Source organism: Schistocerca americana, chromosome 2 (assembly GCF_021461395.2).
Source record: "Schistocerca americana isolate TAMUIC-IGC-003095 chromosome 2, iqSchAmer2.1, whole genome shotgun sequence".
NCBI lineage: Eukaryota > Metazoa > Arthropoda > Insecta > Orthoptera > Acrididae > Schistocerca > Schistocerca americana.
Window position 1 is genome coordinate 997368982 of NC_060120.1, and position 20660 is coordinate 997389641.

Genomic DNA, 20660 nt, shown 5'->3' on the forward strand with positions numbered 1-20660 from the left:
TCACACGATCAATTTGACAGCTCATACATCCGAAAATCTGCCAAGAATAACATACAAAACAGTAGGAAAGTAAACTGATTTGCTGTTCAATGATCATCAGTTTGGTTTTAGTACAAGTGAAGGTTCAGTTTCAGTCATCATAGTCGATATTTTTGGAAAATATGTAACAATGTTGTTCATGATTTAAATGAAAAACTGGACCCGATACGTTTTGTTGCGTATAGCACAACACGTTTCGAATATTTATTCTCATTATCCAGTATAAATATATGTATTGCTATTGTGTGAATTTCGGGGCAATGAAGGAGACGGAGTACCTTACGACTGCGGACGAGATAGGCAGAACAGCACACATGCAGACGTCACATAATCAACCAGAGTAAGTGAGTGGATTTGATAATGAGAATAGATTCTCAAAACGCTTCATGCTATGCATAAGAAAATGTAACTACTGCAGTGCGTTTTTCTAACCTTAGAGGTAAAAGCATCTGAGAGAGAGCTCTGACGTTGCGTTGGTAATGGAATCAAACGTAAGAAAAATGAAGATACTTTTATAGTATTTGTCGACCAATGAAAACCTTTCGACAATGTAAAATAGTGCAAGATGTTTGAGTTACGAGAAAATGTTTACAAACCAAAGGAAAAAAAAAACTGATTATGATCCACTGATTGCCCAAGAGAGGTGTGTTCGGATTTAAAAGGGTCATGCAGCGTTTCTATTGCCTACCTGTATGTCGACAAATGTGACGGACATAAAAGAAACATTCAGCAGTTGCATTAAAATCCAGGTACAAGAATATAAATCATAACATTTGCTGATAACAACTCATAGGTGGTGGTTTTTGAAGCGAGTATTCTCTTCTAGAATGTCTTATAGGAGAGAGTACTGTGTGTTTACTTCTTTAAGCAGATCACTGTCTCTTCAGGAAATCACCGTTCCGATCATATTTTCCAAAGCAGACTTTATGGTACAACTTTGTATATCACTGGGACAGAATTTGGCTATTAATGTTGAAAAAATAACTTGAAGTGTGGGAAATAGTGCAGGAGTCGTTAGAGCGTATCAGAACTCGTGTATGGACTACGTTGTTTGTACTACTCGGAAGTACTCTCCGGGTATGGACTACGTAGATCGCACCACTCGAAAGAGCACTCCGTGAAAGTTCACCTGGAAACCACTAGATGTCTCTATCTGTGGTTCAGCAGCTGAGGTGCCCGTATTGCGCGAGGTGGACAGTGGAAACGGAAATATAGATAATTAGGTAATTTGTTGCCTCTGTGGAAACATGACGACAGTTTTCGTGATGACAACATGGCCTGTAGCGAAATGTTTGCAATGGTGACGATTCAGAGAAAATCCAGACGAATCTATGTATGACTTCAGTTTTTCCTCTGGCTATATATTGCAATTCCAGAATTATTTCCTCAAATCTTGATGCTCATTACTTTTTGTAGTTATTAAAATGTAACTAATTTTTAATAACAATTTATAATTTTTTAAACATAACATTTTTCCATCATGTAGCTGAAGTATTTGAACCAAATGAGTACAAATAAATTCAAATCAAATTTCTGTCAGTTTTATTTTGGGAACTAGGAACTTTCTGAATTATTGTTGTAGACGCTGCATGTGTTACATGAGTGGCTCTGTTCATACGGAGTTTCTGCCGGCAGAATGTTCACTGAAATGATGTGTTGAGAACAGTGCCTTTTACCCTGAAAGCACAACTCAGTAAGTTTTCTTAAAGATCTGCGGCCGAGATGTGAAGTTTGTGGAGTCACTGAGCAACAATGTTTCCCGACACACCGTCTGAAGTCATCTCTGGTTGCTTATTCCACGTCAGTAGCCTTGGCAGATAGATCCTCGTTTTCTTGTACATTGCCGTCCTATTTGTTTACGACAGCGTAAGGATACATTGTACAATCACACTAAATATGACTTAAAACAGCGCATAGACGAAGCTGGTCGCTTCGTGACAGCGTCAGCTTTACATCTTGTGCGCAAGTTGTTTAGAAGGCGCAATGAGTTGTGCGTTCACCAAAATTTGAATCTGAACACTATGCTTAAATGAACATTTTGCCAACATAACATGTCGGAACATAGCATGTGCCATCCAACTCCTTAAATCTGAAGGTTTTTAGCTACGTTATTAAAAATAATATAAATTTGATTTGTACATAGTCCATTTGAATACATTAGTTAGAATAGAAAAAAAAACATAATCCTATTTTTAAAAAATTATTACCCATTGCTCTGATTCTCTGTAAAAGAAATAAATGATCAATATTTGTTTTAAGTTAAGGAGAAAATTACTTGTAAGTATGGGGCGGTTATAATTAAACTTTCTGTAGTTGAGACGTCCGCAATGAGAAACGCTTGGTCGTTGTGGAAAATGTGTAAGGACATGCGGAAGAGAAATAACTAGTAAACCATGGAAAGGAACTCATTTGAATTTACACATGAGAGGGTAACATTTCTTAATTGCGTACCAAGTAGCGAAAGTTTAATTGTAGGCACCACATTTGTATTGCTTGATTTGTTAAAAAGAGAGGTTCAAGTACTGGGACTTTCTCGGTGACGGTTTTGAGATTTCGACTTTTTAAATGTTACTTTAAAACTTTTTTGAACGTTTTGAAAGTGTTAATACAACGTTTGTAGTGGCACTTCTGTCCACCAACAATCTTTTATTGCATACTTTTGTTAATTAAGTTGAATACTAGACTGAAGAGCCAAATAACTGGTACACCTGCCTAATATCGTGTCGGGCCCGCGAGCACGCAGAAGTGCGGCAACACGGCGTGCCATGGACTCGACCAATGTCTGAAGTAGTGCTGGAGGGAAATGACACCATGAATCGTGTAGGGCTGTCCATAAATCCGTAAGAGTACGAGGGGGAGAACATCTCTTCTGAACAGCACATTGCAAGGCATTCCAGGTATGTTCAATAATTTTCATGTCTGGGGAGTTACGTGGCCAGCGGAAGTGTTGAAGCTCAGAAGAGTGTTCCTGGAGCCACTCTGTAGTCATTCTGGACGTGTGAACTGTCGCATTGTCTTGCTCGAATTGACCGAGTCCGTCGGAATACACAATGGGCATGAATGGATGCAACTGATCAGACAGGATTCTTACGTACGTGTTACCTGTCAGAGTCGTTTCTAAATGTATCAGGGGTCCCGTGTTATTCCAACTGCACACTTCCCACACAATTACAGAGCCTCCACCAGCTTGAACACTCCCCTGCTGACATGCAGGTTCCATGGATTCATGAGGTTGACTCCATACCCATACACGTCCAGACGTTCGATACAATTTGAAACGAGAGTCATCCGCCCAGGCTACATGTTTCCAGTCATCAACAGTCCAATGTCGGTGCTGACGGGCTCTCAAGGTTACACGAATGGGGCTTCGGCTCTGAAAGCCCATATCGATGATATTTCGCTGAATGGTTCGCACGTCACACTTGTTGATTGAAATCTGCAGCAATTTGAGGAAGTGTTGTACTTGTATCACGTTGAACGATTCACTTCAGTCGTCGTTGGTTCCTTTCTTGCAGGATCGTTTTTCGGCCGCAGCGATGTCGGAGAGTTGATGTGTTACCGGATTCATGATGTTCACGGTACACTCGTTAAATGGTCGTACGGGAAAATCCCCACGGCATCGCAACTTCGGAGATGCTATATCCCATGGCTCGTGTGCCGACTATAACACCACGTTCAAACTCACTTAAATCTTGATAACCTGCCATTGTAGCGGCAATAACCGATCTAAGAACTGCGCCAGACACTTGTTGCCTTATATGGGGGTTGCCGAACGCAGCGCCTTATTCTGACTATTTACATATCTCTGTATTTGAATATACAGGCCTAGACCAGTTTCTTTGGTGCTTCAGTGTATTTCTCAATCTACAATTTGTTACCAAAACAAATTACAGTAAGGTAAACATATGTAATTTTGAACTACAGGACACAGAATAAGGGACAAATCTTAAATGATTTAACTTATAGTTTGTATAACTGTCCAAAACTTTGAAATGATTTCGTTGTATGTCCGTCATCTCTCTCTTTCCTCGCTGTTGGTCTCCAGACCGGAGTCCTGAGCACGAGGCAGTCAAGATTGCAGATACATGAACAGTCAAAACTTGTCGATGGTGAACTATTCCGTTTCACAAAATGTGGTGAAGAAGGAGCTTCTTAACAGATGATCGGATTGAATAGATAACAGTGGAATTGTCTTGATGGTGATCGTCAACGGAAGCCATTTGTGGGATACTTCGCTTTGTTTTCACAATTTCCACCAAAGATCTCACAGTTGTCGAAAACAGGAAAAGGTCAGGAACAAGCCGCAATGGTGTTCGTGTATGGCCCAGCAGACGTAAACGGTCCAGAGGCAGCACGGCTATAGCAAGACAAATATTCTCACAGGCACCAGCCACATTACACAACATTTCAAGCAATTTTTGAGCGTTTATTTTGTCATGGGTCCTTCCAGTCAGACGAACGTGCTGGGAGGCGGCGGACTGTGCGTACACTAGATTTGGAGGACCGGTTTCTATAGGATATTGAGACGAACCCTAGTATAAGCGCAAGGTAAGTGGCCCGCCAACATGGTGTAAGCCAAAGTAAGATTATGTGTATCCTGCGTGACAACCGCTATTATCACCTGCAATCGGTTGGAGGCCACTTTGAACAACTGTTGTGAAATGGAAGAGATGCAGCTCTGTATTGTGTTCCGGGACGATTAATTATTGCACGCACACCGTTCATTTTCCGAAACACTTTCATAGGACCCTTTTCCACCCATTTCCAGCCAGGAATCCGTCCCTTCAGTTAGTCTGATTTATTACTGTCCACCTTTTTATATATACAGGAGTCTCTCCTAGTAGCTGTTAGGCGCTTTTTCTCTGGTGTGTCCGTAGATATTTGCAATTTCGTTTTTGCAACGTGTCGCCGGAGTGAGCCCAGACAAACACTGCTCGTCATGTGTTCCGTGAGACGCCCCATATCGGTTGAAAATGTCTGTTTGTTTTCCAGTACAAAAAAAATTATTTTTTAAAGGCGAATTTTGCGTGGCCATTCACTAGTGAGGTCCCAAATTAGTGTAGCACGATATTCGTGTTGTCGATACATATTAACAGGGATGGTAAAGCATGAAAAGTAACCAGGACTCTAGTAGCGACCGAGCAGCAGCGCTGCTGCATGGCGATAACTCAGCACAGGGAGAGGGTACTGTCGCTACTGGACTACTGGCTATTCTTTGTGTTTTACTGTACCTGATAATACATACCGATAACACAACTGTCGTACTAGATTACTTAAGGCTGCTCTGTCATTTGCGCAAGTAAAATTCCACTTTAAAAATATTTGTGTTTGTAACGGGGAACTAACTGACTCTTACAGTCGACACAGGGGGGTGCGAGAAAGACTTTATGCGCAGTATTTCTCTTGGCCTGCTTCATCAACACATTACAAAAAAAAAAAAAAAAAAAAAAAAAAAAAAACAAAAAAAAAAAAAAAATTAAAATAAAAAAAATCAAAATAAAAATAAATAAATAAAAATAATACCGTGTGTCATTGTTGGACAGGGACCCCATCCGGGGAAGCTCGGCCGCCGGCTTGCAAATCTTATTTCAGGTGACGCCGCACTTGGCAACTTGCACGTCGTTGATGATGAAATGATCATGACAACGTAACATCCAGTCCACGAGAGGAGAGAATCTCCTACCCGACCGGGAATCGAATCAGTGCTTGCTGCATGGTTTGAAAACACGTTACCACTCAGTTAAGCAGGCGAGCTACAATTCACAAAAATGAAGTTTTCAAGCAACTCCTTACATATATATATATATATAAAACTGGAAACTACGAAGTTCTGAGTTCGCAAAGTATTCACTGTAGTGTCAAAAGGCTGTGTGTGCAATAACAGTCAGTGACCAATCTATACCGCCGTTAAAAAGCGGCACGTGATGCGAATAATGTCTCATTGCTGCCCTGGAGCTGTACCTACAAACTGAAAGCTCCAGAAATTCGTGGTGCCCTTCTTCTCCCCAATAAACTGAAACATTCCCTTAATGTAAATAGGCATTAAATTCTTCCAATCCATCTGTGGCATGAATCAGCAAACCAGTTTTTAGTAGTATTGGTTGAAAACAATCTTGGTTGCAATTTTAGTTTTTTATTCATCAATTACGTGTTTCACCTTATGTAGGCATCTTCAGGGCTGATCTTAAAAGTATTTACTGAGGTTAACGGAGACGATGTTGGCCTGATGTATTCGACGATGCCCTTTAGCTTCACTGTTTAAAGGACCGTCCTAAGAAACACCAAATTAAGATTAGCCTGAAGATGCCTAAATAGGGTGAAACGCGTAGTTGTTAAATAGAAAAACTAAAATTGCAACCAAGACTGTTTTCAACTAATATTAAGTATACATGCTCTTGCTCTGTATGAGTACAGATTAATGTAACTGTAACATCTCTCGTTTGTAGCAACTAGTTCACTTTGCTGATGTCCTAACTGCTCCAAATGATCCTTTTACTTATGTTCCAGACTGTCTGCACCTGCAGCTGTACCGCGACAGCAAGGAGAGATACAAACAGGGCCAGACGAAGGCCTCTCTGTCTCTGCAACATTTCCTCGCTATTGAGACAGGTATTTGTTCTCCGTGCCCTATCTTCTCTACCAATACAGATATTTGTTCCACATTTGCCATCAATAATCTAGTAATCTTATTTCGAGACTGCTCCAATATCTTTCACTCAGTTCCAGAAGAATTAGACTGTTATAGTATCATCTTGGTATAAAATATATCTCGAGAAATTTTCCATCTTCCCGCTGAATATCTTTTGGAGGTTTGTGTGCACCGCTACGCGTGTCGTAAGGTATTGCATTAGCGTGAGTACAAGACCTGAACACAAGAATACATTTGCTCAGCCCTGTAAATTAGTACGTCTGTGACACCTGCCGCAAATTGCCAACAACTACCTATATCTACTGCATGTAGCGTATTTAAAAATACGTACCCGTATGTTCTATCGGAGAACTCGGGCTACCGTACTGTAACCCATTGAAATAGCTATTGGTGATGAGAATGCGAACTATTGCACAAAGAAACTATAATTACAGTTCGTCTTCATGCCAGTGAATCCTGTTTCACTTCCCACTCTATCAGGCAATATAAAGCCACTCAGATTTTAATAGGACTTCATAGACAGCCTTCAACATCTTCCATAAGGCATGTTTCATAATATTTTCAATTCCTTGCCTGCTAGACTAAACAGAATTTCTCACAATCCGCTGAGTAAATCTAATCTACCACTAACTAGTATCTGAGCTCTTATTTAATAAATCTTTCATGAAACCCACTGATGTTAGATTTTGTCTCATTCGAATCATTCCCATTCCCTATATGTACAATACTCCCAGCTGTGGTTTTCTTCATTGTTCTGGCCTGCATTGTCCTTCTGTGCCTTTGAGAAACATTCCAGCTGGTAATGATGAGGAAAACAAGTCACGTAAGAAGTAAGTGGAAAACGTAGGCTGGTAACTAAGGTTATCTGACTTTTGTCAAACAACTTGCGAATTCACAAAAGAGAGTGGACAGGAATACAGTAAGGGTTGTAGTGGAAGCGACGGAGGGAAGCAGCAACTACATTTAGTATTACATAAATATCTCCTATTCCAGAAGTATGTCTAATAATTTTAATCTGACTAAATTCTTTTTAAAAAAGAAAGGTATTCGTTTGCATATAAGTAGTTGAACTAAAATAGTAAGCATGTATTCATTTACATACAGATAGTTGAATCACGTCGCCTTATGACAGGAGCACTATTGTTTGTTTTAATTTAAGGTTGTGCCTTTAGATGGCGTTATTTCGACAACAGGTGGGTAAAATAGAATTATTAGATATACTTATCAGATATACTTCTGAAACAGGAGACATTTATATGATAAAACACGTAGTTGCTACGCTATATGCTGAATGAACCATGAATTGTTTTGCCGCAGCTGCGGTATCTTATTGCGACTTAACTCGCGCAACCTTGTCGTCAAAACACATCAATAGAATTGATGGGTGAGTGAGTAATTTCGTGGACGAAATTCGAAAGTCTCAGTTCTGCCATTTGCATCAAACGATTCACTGAGAGTAGGTTTAGCTATCACTGTGACTTTTTATTTCAACTGATTGTGATGAATACACTTTTGTCTCAAAATCGTAGCTATAGAAACTCGAAATCCAGTTTTTGCTATGATATTTTTCATGGCAGTGTCGTTGTTATCGCCTTGTTCAAAGAGTTCATTTCGGATGTTCACTCGATGCACCTTCCTATGCTCCTCCCCGCCCTAAAAACTTACAAATATACGAAGGTTTCCCTTTTAAAGTTTTAATGACATGGGAAGGCAGTCGAACTGGACGAATAAATTGTGGTCTCACTAAAGATCCATAGCACTCCTGAAATGATAAGGTTTCTTAGCTCAAAAAATATACAGGATAATTCAGCTGCCCCTACCAATGTCGTTTTGTGCAACCCGCATTATTAATTTGGCATTCAAGAAGCATATGCGAGATTTTCATACTCATTCGCTCGCTACCCACCAGCTATTAATCCCACGGAAGAAATGAACAGTACTTTTTTACAGTAAATTTAATGTAGTTAAATTTTCTAACGCAATAGCCTACGTTTTCGCTTTGAGGCCATAGTGCAAAAGTGGCCTTTAATCGCACAACCACTCCCACACTCAGCCCTTGCCGGTCAGGATTTCTATTACGTTGTTCATGGCACTCTTTCCTAACACTGTGCAAAAATTTGCTACTGCACCAATTATTTCCCACATACGACCATTTTCGGTCTTCATTGACTGGCCTTATCAGGCCAACGGCTTAGTCGAGCCCTCACAAATTGTAAAATAGACATTTACGTACTTTGTACCTAACATTTTTGGGAATTTGAACAGCGTAAGATAAATAATTAAATCATTGTTCGTCAGGTCTTCTGGCTAAGAAAGAATGTGCTTGTAAGGGTCGAGTTTGGACGGAGCTGTTAAGTTAGTTTTAGCGTAATGTTAGTTTCAGCGTAACGTTTACAAATGTTGCTTTTCTTTCATTACCCTCACGACCCTCACGGCACGTTTAAATTAATAATGTTAACGAAATAGACGACTATGCTGGTGGCGTAATAACCTAATGAACAGAGACCGTAAAGCTGGAACATCGGGAACAGTTTGTGTAGTTGGAAATTTTCGTAAGTATTACGAGAGAGTGCTACAAGGCGAGACAATAAATCCTGACTGTCGAAGGATGAATGTGGGGACGTAGGTGCTTCTGAAAGTAACTTTTGTACGTATTTCTTGAATAATTAGAAAACTGTGACCTAGAGCGAAAACGAATCCCAGAAGCCAATTTAACTACGTTAAATTTGCTACAAAACGGTAATGTTAATTTTTTCTGTAACATTAATAGTTAACACGTAGCAAAGGAGAGAATATGATGATCTCTTGCGTGGGTTTGAAGGCCGTATATGACTTTGTGGGTTGCATAAAACATCGGCAGCGGCAGCTAAGTCTCCCTGTATGCTGATATGCAGCTAAATATTAATTTGTAAATGTAGATAATTATGAGGTTAAAGATAGAAGGAACCATGCAAACAGTGGAATGAAATCACGGTACTTGCTACAACCTTGTGCATAAATGACCTCTGTCATATACCAATTATACAGAACAATACAATGTTTCACTTGTCACTGCAGCAAGCTAGTGCAAGATATTAAATACATACAAGTACATCTACTTTCAATACTAGGATGCACAAGATATTTCAAAATGTTACATATATACCCATTATTGAACTCTGAACAGTAGAAGAAACTTCCTGAAAAAAAATTTTTATCTGCAAATATTATCGTAAAGAAAAATCGTTGCTGGGAAACAGAGTCACTTTAGACAAAACACTGGAAAAGCTAATCAACAGTTTGACCATTTAGTTCAAACGAAGTTATTTTTATAATGGCAGTATTTCAATTGCTAAGTACACATCCTAGTAACGAAATAATATATTTACTGAAAAGATACGGCTGTAAATATACATCCTGCATGAAGTTTATTACTCTTTTAATACAGTAATATGTATAGAGGTTGCATTAAGTACAATTCCTTCAGCAGCAGTTGGTTCTAATCTAGATAAATAATCATGCAAAATCTTGCGCATCATTACTTTTAATTAAGGCTTTCCTTATTTCAGAGAGAAAATGAATATCTTGGATTGTTGAGGACACACATTTAAGAGTCAAATATCGAATTATTCTTAACCATACAAACTTAAATTAAATAAAAATATTATTGGCAGTAAAATCTCATATCATTTTTATATATCACGCTCCGAACCCTGCGAAAAATCCACTAAATACAATCGCTGGTTTGTTTCATGGTAAATAATAGTCTGATGTCATTATATCTCTGCAGCATTGTCCATTTCATTTCACGTAATTAAACAACTATCTTTCCTTCTGCAGTAATGCTGCATACATTTTCCTGCTTTTATCTTCTCCTTCACAGTAAGCCGAATGTTTCTGTCAGTAATATTACTTTCTCCAAATAGAGTTTTTCCTATCGCTGAATACTTTGTTCCACAACATCCTGAAGTTCACTACTTCCTCTACCACTAAATACCTTAAGAATCTTGTCTCTACATGAAGTTTTTGAATTTGTACCAAAAATACGTCTTAGAGCACGCTTTGCGCTCTAAAAACTTTTGCTCTGGTTGACGAGTTACCCCAAATGCATGATCCCAATTGACATAATAGAACACAAATACGCGAAATAAGTATTTTTATATTTGTATCTCTTACATCTGACGTAACTTACATTGCAAATACAGACTTGTTCAGGCGCTTCGGCAATTCTGTGGCATCACTGAATTTATTATCGAGCTGTAATCCCAAAAATTTATCACTGTTAACATGTTTTGTCTGCATGTCTTCAGATGTTACACATATGATGGAAGAAAGTCTTTTTCAGAATCTGAACTGTGTATTGTGGGTCTTCTCAAAGTTTAATGACAATGAATTATATTTATATCGTGATAACTTAATAAGAATTCACAGACGAAATACGTCGAGAAAGCCTACAGTCACATAGTTCTTTAAACCCTATATTAATTTAAGTGAAAATTTGATTAGCAGCCATTCTTAAATCTGTAATTGACTTGCTATTTATTGCAATGTTTGTACCATCTGCAAACGAAACGAAGTTAGCATCTGGCTATGTAACAGGAGAGAGGTAATTATTGTACACAAGATAAAAGCATAAGGCAAGCTTGACGAACACTGTATCTGATTAATTCCCAAGACTAATTCCTTACTCCACGTGCATTTTGAAACGACACCGGTTGTTTCGTGTTAGCTAGGTAAGACTAGAACCATTTTGCAGTACTGCCAGTGAAACCATAGCATTCTAGTTTACTGAAGAGAACACAGTGATTCACGCAGTCAAATGCTTTTGACAGGCCACTGAAAATGGCAGTAGACTCTAATTTGTTATCTAATGAAATCTGTGTCAAAACCCTCAACGAACCCAAACTGTCACTTGGACAACATATTATTTGCGTTAGGATACATAAATGCGTTAGGATACATAAGTCCCTTGAACACAACTTTTCTAATATTTTGAAAAAGCTAGCCAAAGTAAAATTTGTAAATAGCTTGCGGGTATCTCTTTATTCGCCTTCTTATAAAGAGGCTTTACTTGAGCATTTTTTAGCCAGTCTGAATATGATTCCACTGACGAGGGATTGATTACACAGATAATGTAAGACAGAACCCAACTCACATGAGCACTCTTTGATTGACTTCATTGATATGTCATCATAACCATTAGAAAACTTCGATTTTAAGGATTTTAGGATAGATGCTACTTCTTTCAGAGAAGTGTGTCATTTACATTTTACCAAAGTTATTTGCAGAGACTGGTCTCAAATATCCCATTGCATTGTTCGCTGAACCTGATAACCCCAAACTGCCAGTAACAGAAACAAAGTACTTGTTTAAGAGGTTTACAACACTACATGCACTTGTTACCAGTGCCTCATTTATTTTTAGAGGTGTGTGGTCCTTCTCCTTTGTGGCTCAACCTGTCTCTATCTTCACCATTTTCCACATAGTTTTTATTTTGTTGCCTGATGTAATTATCTTTTTCTTATAATACAATTGATTAGATTTATCGATTACTTGCTTCAATATTTCGCTATATTCTTTGTAAGACATCACTCCTGCCAACATAAGAACTGTTCCTAGATAGTAGATAAGGCTCCCTTTTTATCCCACATGATACTTTTACTCCTTGTGTAATCAATGTTTTATTTGTAGAATTTCGTTTAATTTGAGTTACCTTTTGGGGAAAACTATTTTCAAATGAGGAAGTAACTTTATTAACGAGTCAGAAAAATTGTAAGCATATATCCAGTTCATGTCTTTGAGCAATCTCCTAAAATGCTGTTTATGAGTGATTTATTACCCTCCTGTACTCAGATTTAATGGATTTAATATCCTGACAAGTTTAAACAATCAGCATAAGATGCTGCGTGTCATGATCATAAAACCAACTTATTAATCGTTTCGTGACAACACTTTTTACGTAGATTTGTCTACAAAGATGTTATCAATAGCAGCGTCAGAGCATTTACATACTCTTGTTGCGATGGTCTCAAAAGGAATTAAACTGAATGACAGTATCACTGATTGGAATAATTGTTCACTGACAGGTCTTTTCAATAAATCCACATTAAAATCACCAGCAGTCACTACTTCCTTGTTTTTTAGTGCGATATGGGACAAGTAAGCTTCCAGATTTTTTATGAAGGGATTAGTTTCCTGAGGACGCTCTGTATATACTCACGATTATAAACGACTTATTATGAAACACTACTTCTGTTGCATAAACTTCTAAATACAGCTCTGAGCAATTTTGTTTGATATCAGTATTCTTGAAATTAAAATATTTTCTGCCAAATGTGGCAACTCTTCCTTCCTCTATAGTTTCTCTATAGAAGTAAGAGGCTAACTTGAATCCTATAAAATTTGACATATCTGTACCAGTGGTCATATGATGTTCAGAGAGCCAGATTGTATCAACTGGGTTTGTTCAACTCTGATTCTGCAACACAAATAAGCAACTAATTATGTTTATCCCTCAATAATCGAATATTCTGATTCGATAAGAATAACTGATTCTGTGAACTGGCTGGATCACAAGTGGATGGAAATAATTCTTCTTTCAATTTATGTGTATTTCCAGTTTCAGTTAGGGGTGTTTGTATGAAATGTGTACATTAAAATTTGCAGTCTGTCTGCCTGCGTTTCAATGTGAATTCATTTCCAACTTGTTCCTGAACATCTTTTGTTTCTGTCCTCCATACCCTAAAACACTGATGTTCTGTTAGTCGTAACCTTGACACTTTAACTCATGTGACAGTCGTCCACCCTCCTCTTAAGTAATTTGCTATTAGCCCAGATACTTTTTCCTTCCCTTTCCTGTTGAGGTGAAGGACATGATAAGTCTGACAACAGGAACCACAGCAATACGAGACCCCATACCTGATCCAAGTAGCAATTACTCCTCTAAATCAACTTTTCTAACAGAAGAGTTTAAATGGAGCTGGTCATGGCGCCTAAGAACAAATACAAGCCCATCACCAGTGAGTCTCGTTGCTGAAGCTATCTTTACCTGATCACCCTCGGCTGATCGATTATGGTCCTTTTCTATGCTGTTGCCTGTCCCTCCCACTGCTCCCACTGCGTCTTCCTTTGCGAAGTCTTGGAAAGTGAACTGACATCCTCTATCATCTGAGACGGACTTGCTCGAGGTTTAAAAACTTTTGACTTGGTAATCTGACACTAGTCACTGCAACAATTGGCCAGCACCTCTACCATGTGACCTACCAAATAACAAAACGTTCTTCTTCACAATTTTTTCTGATTTCTTATATCTGAAACACTTTTTGAAAATTTGTCGTTTCCTATCTACTCCGAAATCTAGTTGTGGCTCATCACTTTCGAACTGTGATAGCAGATCAAACGTGTTTTCCACAATAACAACAAAACTCTCTGAGATGGCACTATTCCTGTTTTTGTTCCATAACCTGTTATCACTATCCACCTCTCTTTTCCCATCTCCACCCTTAACGCATGTAGATCTTGTTTTACCGTCTCTAGTTCCGCCTGAACAGCAGCAATCTTCTCGCTGTGTTCCACTGTCTCCACATATCTACAGCAAATCCTACAAAACCAATGAGCTTTGTTTATTTCCCTAATTCGAACGCCATCGTAGTCATCCATATGAAAGAAACTGATACACGCCTGTACTAACGATCCAAGGGCATGTCATACACTTCTCACTCATCGCAAAAAAATTAGCTTTGGTCTAAATTAAAGAACAATAACTCCTGTAACACTCAATTATTGTATTAAATTTCTTAGAAAGTCTGGGCTTAAACTCTGAATACTAATTAAAAACTTATGGAGAAATAAGAGCGAATAAATCTTTATTGCTTATGAGACGAAACAAAAGTAAACAAAAAAATGAGCCTATGCTGTATGAACTTTTCCCTTATTTCTGAACTTTTTCACGTTGACTACTTACTAGAGAGTCAAATGGATAGCGTGTAAGTATACAACAACAATAAATCTATACTTTATTAAAATGAACGCTGAACTTATAGTATACGATAACACAAACAAAATATATGCCAAAATTCGCACTTATGAATTTTTTTCTTTTTCCGAAAAATATGCAAGTAAAAGCGTAACCTTCAATAGATAATTTACAATAGCCTAATTTACTAATTTAAGATACAATATTGCATTGATTAATTGTCGTTACGCAAGTAAACTCTTATTATCCTTTTGAGAGCTCTGAATGTACGTGACTCGTCAATCAAAGGTGCTCATTTTCCCTTATGGTGCTGTTCACTTGATTGTCCTCTATTTGCAGTGGCTTGCCCAACGAGCTTCTATTTGTACCAGAATTACGTTACTTCTTGATACACTACACTGATTTCTGTACTTGGTTTTGTTGTAACTCGATGTATCGTAAGTTTTTGGTTAAGGCCACGGAACATGAACAACTTTAGAAAGTCATACATCCTCTGGAAGATATTCGAGGGACGATCGTAGACGAATGCTAGGGATCTTTGTGTCGTTAACATGAGTGTCCCCGTTTGTGGGCGAGGGATTTGCTGGTCGAGGTCATTTTCAGTTGACTGACGATTACTTTTGATTCAGGAGAACTATGGTTACCTCAGAAGTTTGAATATTTTCTTCATTCTCAAACAAAATTTCATTGCATTATTACTGTCTTCAAAACTTTACAGTAATCGCCAGCGACACAGTACTACTTTTTGTTCAAATAGGTGTAGCTCCATAAGAGATTGGAGCAATGGGGATGGAAGCTATCAATTTGTATAACAGATTCACCCCACTTAACAGGACGTCGTTAAAACGTTTCTGATATCATGTATAGCTTCTATTTCATATCACATCATAGCATTACACCTAGGTAATTAACTAATGCGATTTACAGCGGAAGGTTTATGGCCATTATCTAGCTTTGGTCCTATTTAAGGGCAATTGCAGTTTACTGCACAAAGTAGATATATGTTATATTTAATTTCCTTACAACAAACCACTAATGATATGTTGCAGTAGAGTACATATGCATCAGCGAAAAATATTGGGGAGGGCCTCCCACATATGATAAATAATTATTTACTTTGAGTATACAAGTGGTCATTATGCAATTTCTTGAGACACACAGCCTATGTTACAGACATTACTATTGAACATTGGCAGTCCTCTACAGTAGTAGAACAAGGGGGCATCACCCCACTCTTCATTGTTGCCAGATGTATCCAAGATGGCGGTGATGACGTCATTTAAGATGGCAGTACTGACGTCACCTGAGGGCATGAGTACTGTTATCCAAAATGGGGGCTTTTGGTTGGAAAGTTCTAGGCCCCCCTGCCTTGACCCCCTCCCCTCTTGTACAAAGTTTGAATTTTGATGGAAAATTGAATTATGTGCTTCTATGGGCCACCTGGCAACCCTCTGCCCCCCTTTTCCGACTTCTTCGCATGATGGTGTGACATTCTCTTGGAAAATGGGCAGGATTTACGAATTTTGCTCTTAGAGCTTACACCTGCAGCTGAGGGAAACTAGTATGGTGTTGCCCCCACTAGAGACATGATGTCATTCAATTCGAATATAATTTCTTTAAATTTGTATAAATTCGTATAAATTTGTTTAGGTTTGAATCAGTTTGTTTAAATTTGTTTAGATTCTTTGAAATTTGTTTAGATTTATTATGTACCTACAGTAGTAGCCACTTAACTGTTGTGTTACCGCCACAAGAGTCTGAGATATCAGTGCTTGTTGAGCTGTCGGTGTGGAAGGAGCTTGTGTTCAATTAATGAGATGCTGGTACCAGACAGGGGGAGTATTGATAGCCGTATTACACACACTCATTCAGCCGAGGAGTGCATCCACAGCTCACTGCACGAAGAATGGAAGCGAGCATTAATGCTTGAACATATGAAGAGAAAGAATACGGTCCTGCAGATAAATGCTTTGCATTGAGATGCATTAATAACGTATTAAAATTATCATGGAAATATCGGTCTCAGCTCCCACCCCACAAGAGACAATTGCCTCCGATCCAGCAGACCAAAGAACTGAGTTAGTTCGCGAGTTTGCCGAGATATATAATGTAAACATGCAGTTCACAAGTTCACCGCATGCAGTTCAGTCAGTAGGAGCACAGCAACATGATGATGTTGCGTATGATCCTAGCTGCCCGTGTACCCCAGACTACCCTATTGCCGAGAATTTCAAATTTTGGTAGGAATTTCAAATTTTGGAGCGAATTCTTTGTCCTATGGCTGTGCTGATGTGCCCACCTCACATGGGAATTATCTGGAAAAGAGATCAGCCTGTTCTTGGCTGCTGGAGAGAGGAAGGAGTGTACTTTATTTATTTTTTGAACAACTTATTTAGGGACAGATTTCAGATACCTTATTTATCGCACTGATACATAACACTCATCCTGACATGCTTGGAGTCACAATATACAGTTTACAGACCTGGAAACTACTCGTGCACAGACGCAAACAATTAGTAAATTACCGAAATAATCCACTACACAACATACAGACGTGCAAACTGCTCATAGATCACCGAAATAATGCATGTGTAACGCTACGCAAACGCGCTGACAACGCATAAACACACGAAAATAATACAGTGCACAAACACGGAGGTGCACGTAAAAAATGCATTTCAACCACTCGAACACTAATTCTACTGGATGGTAAGTTCAAGTGCACCCACTAACACATGGAAACAGTTCAGATGCGAGAGAGGAAGGTTAGGTTAGTGTACTTTTTTATTTTTGTCGCAATCTGACGCAAATATCGATCCTAATTACGTAATTAATCACAAAGATCGGTCATAATTACACAACTGTATGCATATCACTACACAAGAGTGGCATAAAATCGCAATATAGCTCAAAAAACTGACGATACCATACAATTGGTGTTATCCTGCTGGGAAAAAATTTCGCAATACCACTCGAAACCAAAACAGAAGTACTAAGACTCTACCCTAGACCTACAAGCTGCCGCACGGGATTAGCCGAGCGGCCTATGGCGCTGCAGTCATGGACTGTGCGGCTGGTCCGGGCGGAGGTCGATTCCTCCCTCGGGAATGGGTGTGTGTGTTTGTCCTTAGGATAATTTAGGTTAAGTAGTGTGTAAACTTAGGGACTGATGACCTTTGCAGATAAGTCCCATAAGATTTCACACACATTTTGAACTTACAAGCTAGGAGGAGAAAGGCTGCGGATTAAGTTACTGTCTTTATTCTTCTTGGTGGTAAATGTGTTCAACTGACTAGATGGTGGTGTTGGTTGAAGAGGAGTTTGAAAAGTATATTACCTATCGCTGTTTCATGTCAGGATTCACTACACGCGCCCACTAAACATCATGCTACAGCCCAGCTAACTGAAGCCAATGCATGCTATCCCAGATGATGGAATGAAGGAGTCACAGTTCTGATTACATGTCGAAACTGTCGTTAAGAAAATAACAGCACTCTTATCGAACAGATCACAATGCAGCACAGGCACTGGGGAAAATCGTCACCCTAAAAGACTACAGAGGGGTGGGAGTTGAACGTGCTTTCTCCTCCGTGTACAATCACAAACTCCCGAAAATCGACGCCCTCTCACCACCTAGAGGGTACATGGAACGAGGGAGGGAGCTACTCCACCCACAACAGCCTCGCGTCTAGTGATGACCACTACCCGAATGGAAGCGATGGTTCTTTGCCAACACAAAAGCAGGTATAGTTAGCTAAACAATAGGAGATAAAAGAGTGGCTTTCTGGGTCGTCTAAAGTACAGTTACACAGCCGCCCCTAATGGTTAGGTGACGCAACTGCAGCGATAAGCTGCCATAGACTAGACAGGTCCCCAATGCCTCCAATAGGTCTCTCGTTCTGGGATGGAAAACAATTGTTTAATGCCACGTAGGACGTTCCAGCTGGGTCTGGGTGAGAGCCACAGTCTAGTGGAGAACTCACCCGGAGTTCTGCATTGGATTGTTTAACATCAGCTCGATCCATATCATGAAGCAACTATTTTAAAAAAAAAAAGAGGGAAAAAATCATACGTGACAATAATGAATGTCCTCTTTCCACGAAAACAGGAAAATCCCATTTTCATTTAGTTTTGTGAGAAAAATTGGTATAGATTCTTACGTTCGACTGAGAAACGTATACCGTCTCGAGGACCTTTACATGAAAACTTGAAAAAAAATAGAGAATATTGATATTTCCACTCGCGAATGCTGGTGTCGGTGATATAACAGAATGGAAATCATAGTTATAATTTACAAAGTCAACTAATGTGTTCCTCCACCCGTCTTCAAACTGCTAGATGCACTCAACACACGCCACAATCGATCTTCTCTCAACCAAATGAAGACAGGAAATGTGAGGAAGCAGTAAGTCGAACTATTTACATGGGAGATAATAGTAGTCTACGGCAAACACATGTCCATATTGAATCTTCTCAAATTTCCACACGATCACGAAAGCTGTCCAACACATACTAAGTATTAGTCCGCTATTCGGCCTTCTAGAGGACGAGATGGTGAAGTCAACTACGTTCCTGCAATGCAACAGGCCTCTGCTTTCGGACGGCACCTGACGTTAGGGGGAAACATCAATCATTCCCACCACAGACTACCACTACCGCCGTGCAAAGCATGCATATACTGAATCATCCTGTGAAATGGGTCAGATATGTATTTGATCGTTATAATTACACTAAATTGTTAGGTTTGCGGGTTTAGTTGAACGACATTTGACAAAGAGTGAAGTATCGGAAATACATCCTGAAGATGGCTGTGGATCAGTGAATAGCAATATCTGTACCATTCTTATGACTTGACATACTCTTCACTTTGCTATCACAGTATTCCAAGTCAAATCCATACCATCGTTATGAATGGACATAGTCATTTCGTTTGCACATGTCCTGTCGCAGTAACTCAGCCTGTTTCTACATGGGTTGCAGAAGGTAGAAAATATAGGTTTCTCTGACTTCTATTCCGTTCCGACTTACATTGGAACGATCACATTGGAAAAACTGCAGGGATTGTACCGCAGAGTCTAAGGGGAAGTTGCAAGATGCATAGGGAGTACCGAAAACCACGTTGGAATTTTAGAGTACCAGATAGGTTTGGGAAAGGTGACTCGTTTTGAGATATGAGAGTGACAGAAATGTTATTCGCTAATGGCTGTAATAATTAACGGACTTCTCCATAGGATCCAACGTAGGTAAGTGGTAGAATGGAAAGACTTGATTCCAAATCCTATACAGCATTTCTACTGAAAGCGTACCACTAGAGATCTGAAACGCTAGTGTACATATCTTAAGACCTCAATCGGCACATCATCTACTACTGTTTGTGGTCCTACTAAATGTACTGTTGCCTGTATCAAGTCGACATATAACTGAACTTCTGACATGGCGTACGGACAGAATGTGCTACAAATACTGGAGAAATACCTAGCGGCAGCGGCGTGAGCGAGTTGTTACTACCTGTTTCATACCAAACTCCTTAGCCAAATCACTTTCAAAATTCGGTAATTTTATTTGAGGTTGCGCCATCGGCTATTTGTGCCTGTTGGTCTGATACTATACACACCGGTGATCACCATCTATATTCAGTGTCACGGTATTTGTCTGGAGAAACTATTTCATTCAGAGGTAATGCCATATTTAGATTTATAAAGCAAGTATAGCTTTTAACATGGATACTTGTATGCACCTGCAGAACCAAGACCGCTTGTGATGGTGACATGGTTGTGTTTTTTAACATCTGGCTGTTTGTAACACAATCACATCTCTCTTTCTAGGACACAATGGTACCACTAGCAAGAAACCTTATGAGACATGTCCACCCATTGTTGATTTTCGCTCAGTATTATTTCGTAAAGCCAGCAATCAGTTATTGACGATGTATTATACTTCGTAGTAGAGGATGTGTGACAGGTTAAGTTTGAGAATCTGGCTTGTAAAGTATGTGTTTGCGTTCCAACATGAGCAAAG

At 39.2% G+C, this 20660-nt stretch overlaps 1 protein-coding gene across 1 annotated transcript in view; it reads left to right on the plus strand.

The window, feature by feature from the left end:
* The window catches only part of LOC124594597, a 393017-nt gene that overhangs the window by 232907 nt on the left and 139450 nt on the right, over positions 1-20660 (plus strand). The window contains exon 3 of the mRNA XM_047132970.1: positions 6547-6648. Coding sequence (XP_046988926.1) covers positions 6547-6648 — 102 coding nt within the window. The remainder of the gene's footprint in view (positions 1-6546; positions 6649-20660) is intronic.